At 35.8% G+C, this 19,147-nt stretch overlaps 1 protein-coding gene across 3 annotated transcripts in view; it reads left to right on the forward strand.

Moving 5' to 3' along the window:
• SUCLA2 (succinate-CoA ligase ADP-forming subunit beta) overlaps positions 1-19,147 on the forward strand; it is a 78,241-nt gene that overhangs the window by 36,112 nt on the left and 22,982 nt on the right. For all 3 annotated transcript variants that reach the window (XM_079903450.1, XM_079903449.1, XM_079903448.1), the window contains exons 2-4: positions 687-867; positions 10,234-10,333; positions 10,527-10,689. In XM_079903450.1, coding sequence (XP_079759576.1) covers positions 771-867; positions 10,234-10,333; positions 10,527-10,689 — 360 coding nt within the window. In that variant the 5' untranslated portion in view covers positions 687-770. The remainder of the gene's footprint in view (positions 1-686; positions 868-10,233; positions 10,334-10,526; positions 10,690-19,147) is intronic.

The raw sequence follows: 19,147 nt of genomic DNA on the forward strand, positions 1-19,147 counted from the left end.
GCCAGGTCTTTACATCCTTCCCTTAACCCTCATTGGCCAGTCATTGGCTGCAGGTTGACAGTGGGAAAGGAGGTATGACTTAAGGCAGGGAGGCTCCAGTGAGGGGACTCAGCTGAGACCTGTCAGCTGCCAACACTCCCAGCAGCTGGGCTATGAATGCTTTGGTCCCAAGGGAGGATCTGGGCAGCACACCACAATGTGCACTACAGATGAAGTAGGGGTTTGAGCTTCGAATGCATGAAAGCTTAATGCTACCAAATCATTCAGTTATCTCTAGTGTCAGGCAATTTGTTAGGTGCCGGAGGAAGGGTGGAGAGAAGAAAGATGGGAAGGATTTTTGATTTGGTGGAAATAGGAGATGGGTTTTAGATCTGCGAAATTTGGCATTGAGGTAGAAATGCTCTGTAGATCATTAGAGATACGGTAGTAAAGCTCAAATAAAAGATAAGGACTAGAGGTGATGAGGAAATAGTTAAAACTACAAGGGTAACATTTGATATTAGCTAGTAGATTAGCTCTTAGTTTTGTGTTGTAATTTACTCTGAATATTATATTTTGATGTCTTAATATAACAATTTTGTTATAGTTTTGAAGAACGGAGTACTCTAAAGTATTTTGAGAAGGTGTTTTTAACGAGAATTACTGCTAAATCACTCTCTGTATAAATATGTCCCCAATTTCTCTAGGTTCTGGGAAGTTCTGGATTACTTAACAACCATGGACTCCAAATACAGCAGCAACAGCAAAGGAATCTCTCACTACATGAATACATGAGTATGGAATTGTTGCAAGAAGCTGGCGTCTCCATTCCCAAAGGACATGTGGCTAAGTCACCAGATGAGGCTTATGCAATTGCCAAAAAATTAGGTACTAAATTAAGAAAAACTTATACTATCTCGACATGGGATCTTTGATAAGATATGAACTTTACTTTTGGTTTAATAACAACTTTTGGCTTTTATTTTATATTTAAAAAATAAGTTTTATTAATGTAAAAGAGAAGGTGGAACTTATGATTTTTGGCATCCTAAAATTATTATGAGATTATTCTGAGCCCCGTAGTGCTGATAACTTAAGAATCAAAGCTTCAGGAAGCTGAAGTCCTGTTTTTTTTTACATCTTTATTGGAGTATAATTGCTTTACAATGGTGTGTTAGTTTCTGCTTTATAACAAAGTGAATCAGTTATATATATACATATGTTCCCATATCTCTTCCCTCTTGTGTCTCCCTCCCTCCCACCCTCCCTATCCCACCCCTCCAGGCAATCACAAAGCACCAAGCTGATCTCCGCTTGCGGCTGCTTCCCACTAGCTATCTACCTTACGTTTGGTAGTGTATATATGTCCATGCCTGTCTCTCGCTTTGTCACAGCTTACCCTTCCCCCTCCCCATATCCTCAAGTCCATTCTCTAGTAGGTCTGTGTCTTTATTCCTGTCTTACCCCTAGGTTCTTCATGACATTTTTTTTTTCTTAAATTCCATATATGTGTGTTAGCATACGGTATTTGTCTTTCTCTTTCTGACTTATGAAGTCCTGTTTTTAGTTACAACTATGGGGAAGAAAATTCTGTCTGTGATGATTCTTCAGGGAAATGGTGACAGAAAATCTTACCTGTTTATGCGATTGTAAAGAGAGGTCCAGTATTTCTCCCGTCTTTTTTTTTGGACATGAAAAATAGAGAGCCAGAAGGGCAAAAAAAGAAGTTGAGCATTAGAATGTAAGCTCTATAAGAGCAGGGTTTGTTTGTCTTATTTTGTTCACTGATATATCCCAACCTCTTAGAAGAGGGCCTGACACTTAGGTAATCAATAAATGTTAATATCGTTAAATGAATTAAATAGTTGCCTATGTTTATTAGATTATTTTATTGATAACAGAAACAATAGGTTTTGTTAATTTGAATTTATATTAATCTTTTAATTAAAAAATAAATTTTGAGTTTGGAAAGTATGCTTCACTTTATATTTTTAAGGATTTAATAAGAGAACATGATAATGAGTAATGTAATAGCTATACACTGCATTTTCTTCGTAGTAGTATTTAAAATCCCACCAATTTTATGTAGATTACCAAAATTAATCTCTTTTGTATGTACATTTGATTAATATGGTTTTAAATGTGCTTTGGTGGAGACTTCTATTAGTTTTTCAAGAAAGATGTGGAACATTTTAAACTGTTTAAAATTGTAAAAGTCTTCATCTCTATTTGTACTTATTTGTTTCTAGAATGGGTTTTTCTTTCAAAAGTGAGAGCATGTAGAAGATCAGAAAGTTGTCATATATTATATGATATGTTTTTGAATGAGGTAGCCTTGATTTCCTTGACTTGGAAGCATGATTTTTTTTTTAAACATCTTTATTGGAGTATAATTGCTTTACAATGTTGTGTTAGTTTCTGCTGTATAACAAAGTGAATCAGCTATATGTATACATATATCCCCATATCCCCTCCCTCTTGCGTCTCCCTCCCACCCTCCCTATCCCACCACTCTAGGTGGTCACAAAGCACTGAGCTGTTCTCCCTGTGTGATGCAGCTGCTTCCCACTAGCTATCTGTTTTACATTTGGTAGTGTAAATATGTCAAGGAAGCATGATTTTTAATTTGCAGTTTTGTTTATTGTTAATCAGAGAAACAATTTTTTTTTTTTTAAGGACTGATGGTTGTATTTATTTAGTACAGAATCCCAGGAGTGAAACTGCTGGCTTGAAGGGCATATACATACTTACTTACTTTATTTATTTAACATCTTTATTGGAGTATAATTGCTTTACAATGGTATGTTAGTTTCTGCTTTATAACAAAGTGAATCAGCTATACATATACATATATCCCCATATCTCCTCCCTCTTGTGTCTCCCTCCCATTCTCCCTATCCCACCCCTGTAGGTGGTCACAAAGCACCGAGCTGATCCCCCTGTGCTAAATGGCCACTTCCCACTACCTGTCTATTTTACATTTGGTAGTGTATATATGTCCATGCCACTATCTCACTTCGTCCCAGCTTACCCTTCCCCCTCCCTGTGTCCTCAAGTCCATTCTCTATGTCTGTATCTTTATTCCTGTCCTGCCCCTAGGTTCTTCAGAACCATTTTTTTTTTTAAGATTCCATATATATGTGTTAGCATATGGGATTTGTTTTTCTCTTTCTGACGTAATTCACTCGGTATGACAGTCTCTAGGTCTATCCACCTCACTACAAATAACTCAGTTTCGTTTCTTTTTATGGCTGAGTAGTATTCCATTGTATATATGTGCTACATCTTCTTTATCCATTCATCTGTCGATGGACACTTAGGTTGCTTCCATGTCCTGGCTGTTTAAGTAGTACTGCAATGAACATTGTGGTACATGACTCTTTTTGAATTATGGTTTTCTCAGGGTATATGCCCAGTAGTGGGATTGCTGGGTCATATGGTAGTTCTGTTTTTACTTTTCTAAGGAACCTCCATACTGTTCTCCATAGTGGCTGTATCAATTTACATTCCCATCAACAGTGCAAGAGGGTTCCATTTTCTCCACACCCTCGCCAGCATTTATTGTTTGTAGATTTTTTGATGATGACCATTCTGACCGGTGTGAGTCGATACCTCGTGTGAGTCGATACCTCGTTGTAGTTTTGATTTGCATTTCTCTAGTGATTAGTGATGTTGAGCATCCTTTCATATGTTTGTTGGCAATCTGTATATCTTCTTTGGAGAAATGTCTGTTTAGGTCTTCTGCCCATTTTTGGATTGGGTTGTTTGTTTTTTTGATATTGAACTGCATGAGCTTCTTGTAAATTTTGGAGATTAATCCTTTGTCAGTTGATTCATTTGCAAATATTTTCTCCCACTTTGAGGGTTGTCTTTTCATCTTGTTTATGTTTTCCTTTGCTGTGTAAAAGCTTTTAAGTTTCATTAGGTCCCATTTGTTTATTTTTGTTTTTATTTCCATTCCTCTAGGAGGTGGGTCAAAACGATCTTGCTGTGATTTACGTCATAGAGTGTTCTGCCTATGTTTTCCTCAAAGAGTTTTATAGTATCTGGCCTTACATTTAGATCTTTAATCCATTTTGAGTTTATTTTTTTGTATGGTGTTAGGGAGTTCTAATTTCATTCTTTTATTCGTAGCTGTCCAGTTTTCCCAGCACCACTTATTGAAGAGGCTGTCTTTTCTCCATTGTATATTCTTGCCTCCTTTATCAAAGATAAGGTGACCTGTGTGTGTGTGTGTGTGTGTGTGTGTGTGTGTGTGTGTGTTTATCTCTGGGCTTTCTATCCTATTCCATTGATCTATATTTCTGTTTTTGTGCCAGTACCATACTGTCTTGATTACTGTAGCTTTGTAGTATAGTCTGAAGTTTGGGAGCCTGATTCCTCCAGCTCTGTTTTTCTTTCTCAAGATTGCTTTGGCTATTCGGGGTCTTTTGTGTTTCCATACAAATTGTGAAAATTTTTGTTCTAGTTCTGTGAAAAATGCCATTGGTGGTTTGATAGGGATTGCATTGAATCTGTAGATTGCTTGGGTAGTATAGTCATTTTCACAATGTTGATTCTTCCAGTCCAAGAACATGGTATATCTCTCCATCTATTTGTATCATCTTTAATTTCTTTCATCAGTGTCTTATAGTTCTCTGCATACAGGTCTTTTGTCTCCTTAGGTAGGTTTATTCCTAGGTATTTTATTCTTTTTGTTGCAGTGGTAAATGGGAGTGTTCCTTAATTTCACTTTCACATTATTCATCATTAGTGTATAGGAATGCAAGAGATTTCTGGGCATTAATTTTGTATCCTGCTGCTTTACCAAATTCATTGATTAGCTCTAGTAGTTTTCTGTTAGCATCTTTAGGGTTCTCTATGTATAGTACCATGTCATCTGCACACAGTGACAGCTTTACTTCTTCTTTTCCGATTTGGATTCCTTTTATTTGTTTTTCTTCTCTGACTGCTGTGGAAACTTCCAAAGCTATGTTGAACAATAGTGGTGGGAGTGGACAACCTTGTCTTGTTCCTGATCTTAGAGGAAATGGTTTCCGTTTTTCACCATTGAGAATGATGTTGGCTGTGGGTTTGTCATATATGGCCTTTACTATGTTGAGGTAAGTTCCCTCTATGCCTACTTTCTGGAGGGTTTTTTTCATAAATGGGTGTTGAATTTTGTCGAAAGCTTAGGAAAACAATTCTTTTTATTCAGATTACAAGCAAGCTTCTTTTTATTCAGCAAAAGCCTTATGTAAATTCATAGTACTTTTGCTGAAATTTTTGTTAATTAATGGTGTCTTGTTGTTTGAACTTGTCCATGGTAAAAGATGTACCTCATTTTAACCTTTAAAATTCTATGTATGTTAGAGACTCTTAAGGGTCAAGACTTTAAGAAAACTCATAAGTGTATTTCTGTAGTATTTCTTGCAAAGGCACTTTATTAACTACCTTCTTGAGATTCAGTCTTATATATATGACCTAAATGTTAATTTCTAAAGAAGACCCAGCTAAATAAGAAGGAAAATTTGGAAATGTAATTGAGAAAGTATAAGGTTTTCTTATCCTACCCTTCTATCCTTAAGGATGAATTTCAGACCCTTGACTTTGTTCTTTTATTTTGTTAGTTTAATCTCTTGAGTGATGCATATTTTGTTTACCAGTTCTTTCCTTCTTAATAATGCTGAAGGCATAAACTGTTTTTCATACCACTGATTAAAGGGCCTGATTTAATGAAGTCAGTGAAAGCTAGTATTTCTTTTTTTATTTCCAAATTATTATAATTGGTTTTCTTAATTAGTTTTCCATGTTTTCTCATTTAGTCAAATTTCACTGTTTTGTCAGAAAGAAATAATTTGTGTACAAACTTTTTCATAAAATGAGTAGGATTTATTCAGATGCCAGTTTCTTGATTTCTTTACTCATTGTAAAAATCTGTAATGCTTTTAGCTGTAGAAAAAGGAATAGTTAATATATATAGGATATACTGTAACTGTGAGTATTTCTGGCAAGTTCTCTGGAACCAGGACTTACAAGTAGTAAGGAGCAGGTAGGCAGCTCTGATTTTCAGCTCCTTGGAACAGAATGTATCTTGTTTATCTAGAAAGTGTGTCTTTGTCAAAGAAGGCTGCAAATGATGATTGTAGTATGGGAGTGGGATTAGTGACTAATAAGGACCTTTAAATCTAGAGGAGCAGAAATACTACTTTTTAAAAGATGTATTTCCTAGCTACTTTGAGGTTGTTGAGACAGTTGTTTTTTTTTTTGTGGTGAGTCATTAATATCAGAAGATATTGATTATGGGATATAATTGCACAGGGTGTGGTATGAGGTGCCCTAGAAATACACCTGGTTTTTTCCATCTAGCTAGCAATTCCCAGTGCTGACTTTGGCTAATTTTTGCTTCTCAGTTACTGCAAAATTCATAAAATGTTAATTCCCATTTATTTAAAAAGTCTTATCTCATCAAACAATATACTAGGGCATAAATGCATTACAGGTGTGACAAACTTGCTTGTCGTTGTGTGTGGCAAGAGAAGCTGAGTTAACATGGAGACTGGGGCTACTGAGCCCTATAGCTGGTAATTCCTCCCAAAATAGCTCTGACCTCTTTCCCCAGGATTCCCTACAAATTCTGTCATTTTCTGTGTGTGTCATAATGTGACAAAAGTTGGAAAACACTGTCCTGGAGGCAAGTTTTACCTGCTGTGAATAACTGAAGTTAGGGATGGAAGAATGGTTAGAAAGAAATCTAATTCCAATATTTTAAAAGACTATATGAGTCCACAAATGAAGGTTGATGAGCTGGAAGATCATGGAGAAGTTTCTGGAATGGATTATCAAAGCGTAGGTTGTTAAGCACAGAGAAATGAAGTAGTTATAATTTGGGGTCAGTTCTAAGAGCAGATTCCCACCTCCTTCTTGTAGTTACAAGAAAATATGATGTCAGTAAGGCATTTGGCAGAGTTCTTATGATTTCCCTATTGACTGTGGAAATATAGTTTGGATTCTAGTATAGTTAACATAGAATTTCTCTCTGGGTGAATAAACATGCAGAGGGTGTCAATTAATGAATGTCAGCCCAGAGGGAGATTTCTAATGGCATACAGTAGGACTTTGCCTTCTTTTTCCTTTTTCCAGTGTTTTATTAGATGACTGTAAATGAGGAATACTTACAACATTTGTGAATGACTAAAGCTAGGAGGGATGGGGAATATATTTTAAAGACAATCTTGGGATCCATAAACGATCTTGTCTGGCTAGAGCAAAGGGCGAAATCTAGCAAGACTGATTTGCTCATCGTTGTATCTACAACTCCAGTGCAGTGTCTGGTATGTAGATGTAACTGTTGACTGAATTAATGGAATTGAATAAAATCTTTGTTTTAGTCAGTTGTCCTCAGATTTATCTTTAATTCTTCTCCCTGTCTTGATAGTTGATGAGATTGTATGTCATTACTTTTTTTTGTTTTTCTTTTGTTGTGAAGGTCTTTTTTATTTTATTTTTAAAAAATTTATTTATTAATTTATTTAGGCTGTGTCAGGTCTTAGTTGAAGCACATGGACTTCTTAGTTATGGCATGTGAACTCTTAGTTGCGGCATGCATGCGGGATCTGGTTCCCTGGCCAGGGTGGACCACCAGGGAGGTCCCCGTGAAGGGCTTTTTTAGAAGGAATTTTTGAAGAATCATCTGTGCCCTTACGGAGTTTATTTTCTTAAAAAAAGAAAATTGACGCTTTAGGGAAGAGCCTTCTTCTTATAAAATGTTTTTGAAAAAATAGAGCTTCATTACTCTTACTTAATAGCTCAGTATGTTAAGTTCCTAGCTTAATTAATAGGAATGTTTGAATTTAGCCCAGCAGAGCACCAGTTTAACTGTTGTCCATTTTTACATTACATTTACACTGTTTGGATTATAGGTATCCTTTTTGGAGATAAATGAATATTGCTGAAGTACTAGAAAACTGACTTGACAGGTAACCAGAAACAGGTAGAATGACTAGTGGCTGCTCCTTTTAGTTCGGGCATGAACTCTCTAATTTGCCATAGTCCCTGAGACTACTTGTTGTCTTCTCAGTAAGAAAATTATTGTTACTTTTAAGGAAATTTCTAAACTTTCTCTAATCTTCATCTAATATTAGTTGTGGCACTTGGGAATGGTGGGGACTATGGCAAATTGAAATGATGTCTTGTGTAAACAAGGCACTTGTGGTCAGTTCCAGTTGCAGGGCCCAGGATTTCCAGTTCTGTGTTTCTCAAGAGCAGTGGAAGATCTAGATTCATAAGAATTCTCTTGATTTCTAAATGTTCTTTTATTTATCATTCAGAAAATATTATGTGCTAGGAACCCTCCCAGGACCTTGCAAACATCAATGAACATAACAAAGATTCTGCCCTCCTGGAGTCTATATTTTAGTGGGGGAGCAAAACAAAAATGATAAACATGGGAAGATTATATGTTATGATTTGAAGGTGATGACTTCTATGGAAAAAAATGAGCGGGCTAAGGGGGATTGGTCATGGGTGGGCAGTTGGTAGTGTTAAGTAGGGTGATCAGGGTAAGTCTCATGGACAATTTAGACTTAAAGAAAAACTGGAAGGGAATGAGGACCTTTCCCAAACAGATACCTGGATGAAGAGTATTCAGGGAGAGAGGGAGCATCAGTGCCAAGTCCTAAAGGAAGGGAGGGACATGCCCAGGAACAGGAAGATTAGAGTTGCTGGTGTGGGGTGAACAATGAAGAGGTCATGATACAAAGGGCAAGGGTGCTGGGGGATTACACAGGGCCTTGAGGCCATTGTAGGGACTGTGGCTTTAACTCTGAGTGAAGTGGGCATTCAGTGCAAGGTTTTAAGTAGAGGAGTTATATGTGCACTTTGGCTGCTGCTTTGAGAATATTCTTTTGGGGACAAGGGTAATCTAGGTGAGATGTAATGGTGGCTGGGACCAGGGCCTAAAATGGAGGTGATGAAGAGTGGTCAAGATTCTAGATACATTTTGAAGGTGGAACCACTATGATTTCATGACTGAATGGATGTGGAGTATGAGAAAGAGGGTTTTTTTTTAAAAGAAACTGCCTGGACTGATTCATAGGGCTGTCTTCTGACTTAAGTGTACATTTCCAGTGTGGACACATTTATATCATTAATTTTCTAAACGTTTTGTAGTAATTGTTTAAGTGTTAACTTTTGGTCATTTCTTATTTGTTTGATCACAAACTATTTGTTACCTCCTTGATCAGCTCTCGTTCAGCTTGGTATATGTGCATTAGAGAGTGGCCTTTCCCCAGTAGTAGAATTCCCATCTTTAGCCTATTCAGATACACATTTATGGAGTGGTGGTTATATCCCAGGAACTGCTTTGTGCTAGGGATACAACGAATAAGACAATGTCCTTAACCCTGACCTCAAAGGTTAATTGTTTTTCATAATGTAATATTGGTGTTACACTGCTAGTATGGGCAAAATACCATGAGAAGCGACATGAGGAGGCTTTGAAATTCTGCCTGTCTCGGGAGACAGAATGCCCCTCTAAGATGTATTGCTCTGGGTCATGAAGAGTAGTACCTAGGCTTAAACAGCTAGTTTGGTAATTTTCTTCAGCATGTTAGAAAGGGGAAGAAAAGAGAGAGACCAGTTTACCTGTTAAAGAAGAAAAATTCAGAGTATTTCTTAAAAAATGTTTTAAAGACTTAGAAGTGTAACATTCTAGAATCTTTTGATAAACATACCTTAACTCCTGATAGTCCTCTCACAACAGTACAGCTCACGAATGTATATTAAGAGGACTTTCTGTTAGTGGGACAGTGTGTATTGGTATCAATAGTGGCACTTTCCCTGAAAGTCATGGTACATTTCTACTCAAAGCAGCATTTATAACTCAAATTGTCATAGTGTAGTAAGTTTACATATCAATAGAGGGAAGAAATTGTTAGGAAGACATTTGACCCTCAATTTTGTACTTTTAGTACCTTGCAAAGTACTAGATATTTAAAGTATCAGGGAAAGGTAAAATTATTTTCAGTATGCTTTAAGAAATGGCTTAATATGAGTGGCTCATTTTTTTAAGTTTGTGGGTCTTTAGGTGGTGAATGTTTTAGTGTTCTAATCTAGAAAATATATATACATGGAATGCCTCCTTTTTTGACATTGTGGGTAAATGAGACTTTACTACATTTAATAACACTGCTTAATATGTATTTTTAATAACAAAATATTGTGTGTTGCATGCTGCTCCATGCTTTGTATCTAATAGAAGTGTTTTTCTTCTAGGTTCAAAAGATGTTGTGATAAAGGCACAAGTTTTAGCTGGTGGTAGAGGAAAAGGAACATTTGAAAGTGGCCTCAAAGGGGGAGTGAAGATAGTTTTCTCGTAAGTTATGTTTTACACATACAGACACCATTATTAAAGAAAACAATGTATATTTGTAAAAGATGCCCCTTATTACTGAATTGATAAAAATACTGAGATTTAAATATTAGATGAGGTAAGATTTTGGCTGTCATGTGCTTTTATTTTTCTCAGTTGGAGGAGAAAAGAGTTTGAGTTCTTTTTCTTATTTTAGTCCAGAAGAAGCAAAAGCTGTTTCCTCACAGATGATTGGGAAAAAGTTGTTTACCAAGCAAACAGGAGAAAAGGGCAGAATATGCAATCAAGTATTGGTTTGTGAGCGAAGATATCCCAGGAGAGAATACTACTTTGCTATTACAATGGAAAGGTCATTTCAAGTGAGTAATTGTAGACATGATACATTTAGGATGATCTTATTACATTCAAGTTCAAAAGTTGATTATTATTTCTATTTGTATGGGAAGGGTTAAAAAGGTATGGTCCATAATCTATTTGTATATGTCATGGGAACAATATTTTTATGTCATTTTTAAAAACCAACATGATCAATGCCATCAGACTTAATACTATAATATTGTGGTAATAAAAACTGTAGGCAAAACCATGCTGAAATAAAATCCACAGAATTTCCAAATTGTTAATTTGCTAAGAGCAGCTTAAATCATTTCTGATTCACCTTTAGATTCCATAGACTGAGAAAATAATTTCTAGCACAGTAAGATATTCTAACCAAAGAGAAAGTCTCTGGAACCACTAAGAGAATGTGTATCCCTGGCCTCATCTTTTTCTTTTTCAACCTCTTCGTATTTTTGATAGTTTGCGATTTGTTTCACAAGAGGATTTGATACTTGGTAAGTTCAAGGATGGCATTCAATAGGAAACAGTATGCTTCTAAGGAGCATAACCTTATTCTGCTCTGCTCTCTTTATGGAACTTAGAATGCTAGCAGTGAACTTAAGGCATCACATGAAGAGAAAATTCCTTCATAGACCTAGGGCTTGGAAAGGGCATTGACAGTGATTTTATGGTGTAATTATCTGGCTTTTTGAGTGCATTGGTTAACTTTTATGAGCTGAATCTGTGTAGTAACTAGCTTGTCTTTTGAAGCAGGCTGGGTACATATTTGGTAGCCCTAGTCAGGATTTGATGTAGAACATCACTAATTACGTAATTAGTAATGTAACAAAAATTTTAAGGGGTCATGAAAATGTTTTCTTATATAAAACAGCTTTTTAAAAAATAGCTATTTTCCATATTGTGATTTTTTTTACAGTTCATTAAGTTTTCTTGTAATGTTTGAGTGATATTATAAAATATGTTTTGTAACTTTGAATTTTTATAAGAAAGTATTTTTAAGGTATAACACTAGATGGTAGTAAAAACCCACTCAGAATATAAGATTAAAGAACATTGTTTTGTTTGTAAGTGATGTCTTTACCTCTGTAGGTTTCTTTATGTGATAGAATTTAGTTTTGTAAGTTACTTTAGAAATCCCATGACAATAACCTTATATATTACAAATATTTGCAAAAATTATGTTTTTACAAATTCATTTATTTTCACTACATTTTCTTTTCCTTTTCATTGATGTTATATATCAACATCTATCATTTTGTTAGTTATTAATGTTTTTACTTTCTGTTATAGCCAGGAACAAGGTGTATGTGCCTGGACAGTTTGAGATATGAGTCCTGTAATATTGCACAGAGTAGCTCATCTTGATTAGAATAAATGTAGCAAACTGAATATGTGTTATTAAAGATATGAATGTAACACAGTGAATATATTGTATTAAAGATATGTTAAAGCATTAGGAAAAATGATCATATTTGAATTCATTTTAAGAACTTGAATTTTTGGAGAACTCTGAGTCTTATTAAGGAAAAATGTTTTTATTTCATTTGCACAAGTAATATATAGTTGTAATAATTCATGCTAAAAATTCAGTAGTACTAGTTGAACTATCTGGCCAAAGACATTATAATGTGCTTTGATGCTATCATATTAGGCCAATGTGGAGTTGGTTGGTGTTACTTTTGGGGTAAAAAGAACTATTTTGGGATTCCCTCTGGACAGGTTCCTATTAAACGACAAAAAATAAGTCAGCTATTTAAAAAGAAAAGCCCATTTTGATTGAATTAAAGTCATATGCTTAGGATTTAACTGATCTTTTTTTATTTTAATATGTGGGCTTAAAAAAAAACCTATTTATTTATTTATTTTTGGCTGCGTTGGGTCTTGATTGCTGTGTGCAGGCTTTCTCTAGTTGCAGTGAGCGGGGGCTACTCTTTGTTGCCGTGTGTGGGCTTCTCATTGCGGTGGCTTCTCTTGTTGAAGAGCACGTATGGTACGCGGGCTCAGTAGTTGTGGCGCACGGGCTTAGTTGCTCTGTGGCATGTGGGATCTTCCCGGACCAGGGCTCGAACCCGTGTCCCCTGAATTGGCAGGCAGATTCTTAACAACTGCGCCACCAGGGAAGTCGAGGACTTAACTGATCTTTAAAAATTGCTTTTGTTGCTTATCTGTTTTCAGAAGATGAATCATAAACTCTACTGGTATTCTTTGTATGTATTGCATTAGGAAGCCTGGGCAGATATGTACCATGGGGTTGACATGCCAAAAAAAAAAATCAATTTAAATTCCTATTCTGTGTTTTGGTACTTTTTAAAAATCAGATTTCTTAACATTTTCCCAGTGCCTGTTGGGAACTTCTGGACTGAGACAAATCTGATTTAACAAATCACATTTGCTGCTTTATTTTCCTAGTAAAACATTGCAATCTACTGTAAATGAATGGTACGTTTAACTGTGTCAGTCTTTTACTTTGCTTGGATTAAATATAAAATGTGCCGTGAGAATTCCAAATTTTATTTTCCATACTTTTCTTAAAAAGAGATACTTATTTTAAGTGGCCTCTTTGTCATATGATTTTAAATTCAAATCCATTTTAAGGCAAAACCTTTTGTAAGACCAACAAGAAAAGAGGAATTTAGGTTAAGAAGGTGAAAATAGCATTATTAATTTATTTGAAATTACAGTTCTTTGCTAGAACTTAAATTGTTCTGAAAGCTTATTACTAAGATTTAAAAGTTAAAACCAAATCATTTAAACAGAAGCACCAGTTCATTCAGCAGTCATGATCATATGCAAAACTACAGTCATTGTTTTAACTGATCTCTATTTTATTTACCTATGTAAGCTTTCTTCTGACTAATTGGCTATAAATTTTGGGGTTTCTTTCTAGTTGGTCAGGGAATTAGTACAAAGAGAATTTGTTCACTTTCTTTTATATATTTATTATTTCATATGTATTTTTTTTTAGACTTTTCTCTAACTTATAGCGAACTCTTGGAGATCTAATCGTTACTTTAGTGAGAAACGTTTTTCCCCCAGTAGTACTGCCTTTTATGTGGCTCTTCACTTCTCTTATCAGTAGATATGAAAAGAAAAGGACAGTAAAACTAGAATAAAATGTTCAAATACTTTAAAAGTTTGTTGATTCTACCTTTTCAGTTGAATAAAATTGTATTTGGGGGTTATCTGTAGATTCATTTACTTATATTTTACTTCAGTAGCATGACAGTAGATTCATTTATCTATATTTTACTTTAATAGCATGATAGTAGTTGATAGATTCTTCTTAAATCTGAGTTTTTTCCTCTCTCTTTAGATCTCTTTAAAAGCTTATAATTTTGAATTGCCTTTCTAGGGGAAAATGAAGAATACCTTTTCATTTGAAGTTTATAGAGAAAGTAAAAATTAGACTTTAATTTCAAACATTTCCCTTGACTTAAGCTTGCCATTGTTCTCTTCTTTAGTCTCAGAAACGCACAATGAATTCTTCTATTAAATATTTTTTGTGTTTGTTGCCGTGAGCTCTGACACCAAGTAACCAGAATTGAGCCAGACTTCACAGGTTAAGGGCACAGTCCTCCACATGACTGCCCTCACTTCAGACATCAGCCTCAAGTTTGGGGGTCCCCAGGTCACCCTCACTTCTGACGAGCTGGCAACAAGTTTGGGAATTCCTAGTACCCCTCAGGTTTCATAATTTGCTAGAATGACTCACAGAACTTAGGAAAATACTACACTTGTGATTACAGTTTTACTATTGCCAAAGGATACAAATCAGAACCAGCAAAATGGACAGATGATGCATAGGGCAAGGTCTGGGAGAGTCCCAAGCATAAAGTTTCCATTTGCTTCAGGGATGTGTCACCCTCCTGACATATTGATATGTGACAATACACAGAATATTGGCAAACACAAATGCCCACTGAGTTTCTAGTCGAGTTGTTTTTATTTTTTAAATTGTGGTCAAAACATAGAATATGAAATTTACTATCTTTAACAGCTTTTATGTGTACAGTACAATAATGTGAACTTTGTGCATATTGTTGTACAACAGATCAAGGACATTTTCCATCTTGTGAAACTGAAACTCTGTATCCATTGAAAAACACCTTCCCCTTTATCCCTTCCTTCAACTCCTGGCAACCACCATTCTTTCTGTTTGTAAGATTTTGATTATTTTAGATACCTCATATCAGTGGAATCATGCAGTATTTGTCTTTTTGTGATTGGTTTATTTTGCTTATCATAATGTCCTCAAGGTTCATCTATGTTGTAGCATATGTCAAGATTTCTTTACTTTTAAAGGCTGAATAATATTCCACTGTATGTATGTACATTATTTTCTTTATCTTTCATCTGTTGGTGGACATCCAGGTTTCTTCTGCCTCTTGGCTATTATGAATAATGTTGCAGTTAACATGGGCATGGAAGTATCTATTTGAGGTTCTGTTTTCAGTTTTTTTGATATATACCCAGAAGTAGGATTGCTGGATTGTATATTGAAGTTTTTGAGGAACCTCCATACTGTTCTCTACAGTGAGTCCACTATTTTACATTTCTACCAACAGGGTACAAGAGTTCCATTTTCTCCACTTTCTCACAAACACTGTTATTATTATTGACAGAAATTATCCTGATGGGTATGAGGTTATATTGTGGTTTTGATATGCATTTCCCCAATGATTAATAATATTGAGTACCCTTTCACATGCTTGTTGGCCATTTGTATGTTGTTATGGATTGAATGTTTATGTCTCCCCCAGAATTCATATATTGAAGCCCTAACTGCCAATGTCATGGAACTGTGTAACCGGAAGAGTTTTGAGGTGCATGCTAGAAAAAGCTGAGATTGCCATGAAAGGACTTTTAAAGTTGATTGTGGTGAGGACTCAGAAAGAAAAAAGTAGAGATACAGAGAAAGCGTCCATCTTCTTAGGGATTATATAAATAATCATGAACAGAATGTTGGTAGAAGTATGGATGGTAGAGACCATTCTGGTGAGGGCTCAGAAATGAAGAACATGTCTTCAGATGATGCAAAAAAGATGATCCTTGTTGTAAAGTGGCAAAGAATTTGACTGAATTGTATTCATGTTCCAGTGTTTTGTGGAAGGTAGAACTTGGGAGTGATGATATTAAATATTTAGCTGAGGAGATTTTTTAACAGATTTATTAATTTTTAAATTTTTGGCTGCTTTCGGTCTTCGTTGCTGTGCATGGGCTTTCTCTAGTTGCGGCGAGTGGGGGCTACTCTTCATTGCGGTGCACAGGCTTCTCATTGCGGTGGCTCCTCTTGTTGCAGAGCACTGGCTCTAGGGGCGCAGGCTTCAGTAGTTCTGGTGTGCAGGCTCAGTAGTTGTGGCTCGCGGGGTCTGGAGTGTGGGCTTAGTTGTGCCGCGGCACGTGGGATCTTCCCGGACCAGGGCTCGAACCCATATCCCCTACATTGGCAGGTGGATTCTTAACCACTGTGCCACAAGGGAAGTCCCAGCTGAGGAGATTTCTAAGCAAAGTATTGAAGGGGTGGCTTCATTTCTCCTTACTGCTTATAGTAAAACTTGAGAAGAGAGAAATGAATTGAAGAAGGAATTATTAAGCAAAAAGGAATCAGAATTTAAACGTTTGGAAAATTCTCACCCTGCCTATATTGCAAAAAACTAGAAAGCTATTTGGAAGATAATTATGAAGGGTGTGGCTGAAGAACCATTTGATAAGGAGATTAGTATGGGTGTGAACCATGAATTGTGAGAAATAAATGTCTGTTGTTTAAGCCACCCAGTCTGGTATTTTGTTATAGCATCCTAAGCTAAGATGTGTATTTCCTTTGGAGAAATGTCTATTCAAGTCTTTTGCCGATTTTTAAATTGGGTTGTTTCATTTTCTGGTTGAGTTGTAGTTCTTTATATATTCTGAATATTAATCTCACACATACAGTTTGCATATATTTTCTCCCACTCTCTAGGTTGCCTTTTTGTTGATTGTTTCTTCTGCTGTGTAGAAGTTTTTAAGTTTGATATAGTCCCATTTGTATAGTTTGCTTTTGTTGCCTGTGATTTTCTCTTATTCAAGAAATTATTGCCCAATCCCATGTCATGAATCTTTTCCTCTGTGTTTTCTAGGAGTTTTACAGTTTTAGGTCTTACATTTAAGTCTTTCATCCATTTTGAGATAATTTTTGTATATGTATAAGGTAAGGGTCTAACTTCATTATTATGCATGTGGTATCTAGTTTCCCTAATACCATTTGTTGAAGAGCCTGTCCTTTCCCCATTGTGTAGCCTTGGTACCTTTGGAAGACCATTTGACCATATATATGAGGATTTATTTCTGGGTTCTCTATTCTATTCCATTGAGGTCTGTCTTTATTGTCAGAACCATACTGTTTTGATTACTATAGCTTTGTAATATGTTTTGAAATCAGGAAGTAAGAGGCCTCCAGCTTTGTTTTTCTTTCTCAAGATATTTTGGTTATTCAGGGTCCTATGAGATTCCATGTGAATTTTAGGATTTTTTCCCCCTATTTTTGCAAAAAAATGGACAGTGGAAAAAAGATTGTATTGGGGAAAAAATACCATTAGGATTTTAATAGGGATTGCATGGAATCTGTAGATTGCTTTGCGTAGTATTGAACATTCTAATAATATTAAGTCTTCCAATCCATGAACACAGGATGTTTACTTATTTGTGTCTTCTTCAGTTTCATTCAGCGTTGTTTTGTAGTTTTTAGTGTACAAGTCTTTTGTCTCCTTGGTTAAGTTTATTCCTAACTATTTTATTCTTTTTGACTCTATTATATCAATAAATTGGATCATTGTCTTAATTTCCTTTTTAGATTGTTCATTGTCAGTGTATAGGGATGCAAGGCATATTTGTGTGTTGATTTTGTGCTGTAACTTTGCTGAACTCATTTATTCTTAGCCAGTTTTTGGGGGGATTCTTGAGAGTTTTGTATATGCATGATATATCATCTGTGAACAGAGGTAATTTTATTTCTTCCTTTCCTATTTGGGTGCTTTCTGTTTATTTCTCTTGTCTGGTTGCTCTAGCTAGGACTTCGAATACTATATTGGATAAAATGGTGAGAATGGGCATCCTTGCCTTTTTCCTAATCTTAGAAGGCAAGCTTTTAGTTGTTCACCATTGAATATGATGTTGGTTGTAGGCTTTTCATCTGTGGCCTTTATTATGTTGATGTAGTCCTTCTCTTCCTAGTTTGTTGAGTGTTTTTATGAAAGGGTGTTGAATTTTTTCAAATGCTTTTTCTGCAGCAATTGAGATGGTCATGTGGTTTTTTTGACCTTGATTCTATTAATGTGGTGTGGTACACTGATTGATTTTCCTATGTTGAACCATCCTTGCATTCCAGGAATAAACCCCCTTTGATCATGATATATAATCCTTTTAATGTGTTATTGAATTTGGTAGGCTAGTATTTTGTTAAGAGTTTTTGCATCAATATTCATCAGGGGTATTGGTCAGTAGTTTTCCTGTAGTATCTTTGTCTGATGTTGTAACAGGGTAATGCTAGCCTCATGGAATGAGTTTGGCAGTGTTCCCTCCTCTTCAGTTTTCTTTTTTTTTTGGAATAGTTTGAGAAAGATTGGTGGAATTCTTCAGTGAAGCCATCTCGTCCTGGGCTTTTCTTTGTCGGGAGGTTTTTGATTACTCATTCAATCTCCTTGTTATAGCTCTGTTCAGATTTTTTATTTCTCCATGGCTCAGTCTTGCTAGATTGTATGTTTCTAGGGATTTATTTCTTCTAGGTTACCCAATTTGTTGGTGTTTGATTGTTCATAGTAGTCTCTTATGGTCCTTTTCACTTCTGTGGCATCAGTTGTAATGTCTCCTCTTTCACTACTGATTTTTGTTATTTGAATCTTTTCTATTTTTCTTAGTCTAGCTAATGGTTAGTCAATTTTGTTGATCTTTTTAACAAACCAACTCTTAGTTTTGCTAATTTTTTTCTGTTTTTTAAAAAATTTTCTATTTCATATGTTTCTGCTTTAATCTTTATTATTTCCTTCCTTTTGCTAACATTGGGTTCAGTTTGTTCTTCTTTTTCTACTTCCTTGAGTTGTTAAAAAGAAAGCCATGAGTTGGGTGCTTTCCTCCAACTTTGGTGAGCTGTGTTGGCTTCTGTCTATAGTATTACAAGTTCTCTGGTGCTGTCACAAGCTGCTGAGCTTTATTTTGTTCTCAGTGCCTCTCCCCCACAAGACATTCAGAGTTTGCAGGTTCCCTGTTAGCCCTCCAAGTCAGGTGAGACAGAAACCAGTTCCTTGGACAGACCCCTGAAAAGCAGAAATGTTAGATGCACATTTCACTCTTCTCTTTCCCTCCCAAGGGGGAAGCCCCACATTGGGCTATTTCTCGGATATTGAGCTGTGTTGGCTTGGGGGAGGGGCTCACTTAGATGAAATAAAATGACTTTTCTTACCCATTTCCTTGCAGTTGAACTTGCTTGGAGTACTGCAACTTCTT

The sequence above is a fragment of the Stenella coeruleoalba genome (assembly GCF_951394435.1).
Source record: "Stenella coeruleoalba genome assembly, chromosome: 18".
Classification (NCBI taxonomy): domain Eukaryota; kingdom Metazoa; phylum Chordata; class Mammalia; order Artiodactyla; family Delphinidae; genus Stenella; species Stenella coeruleoalba.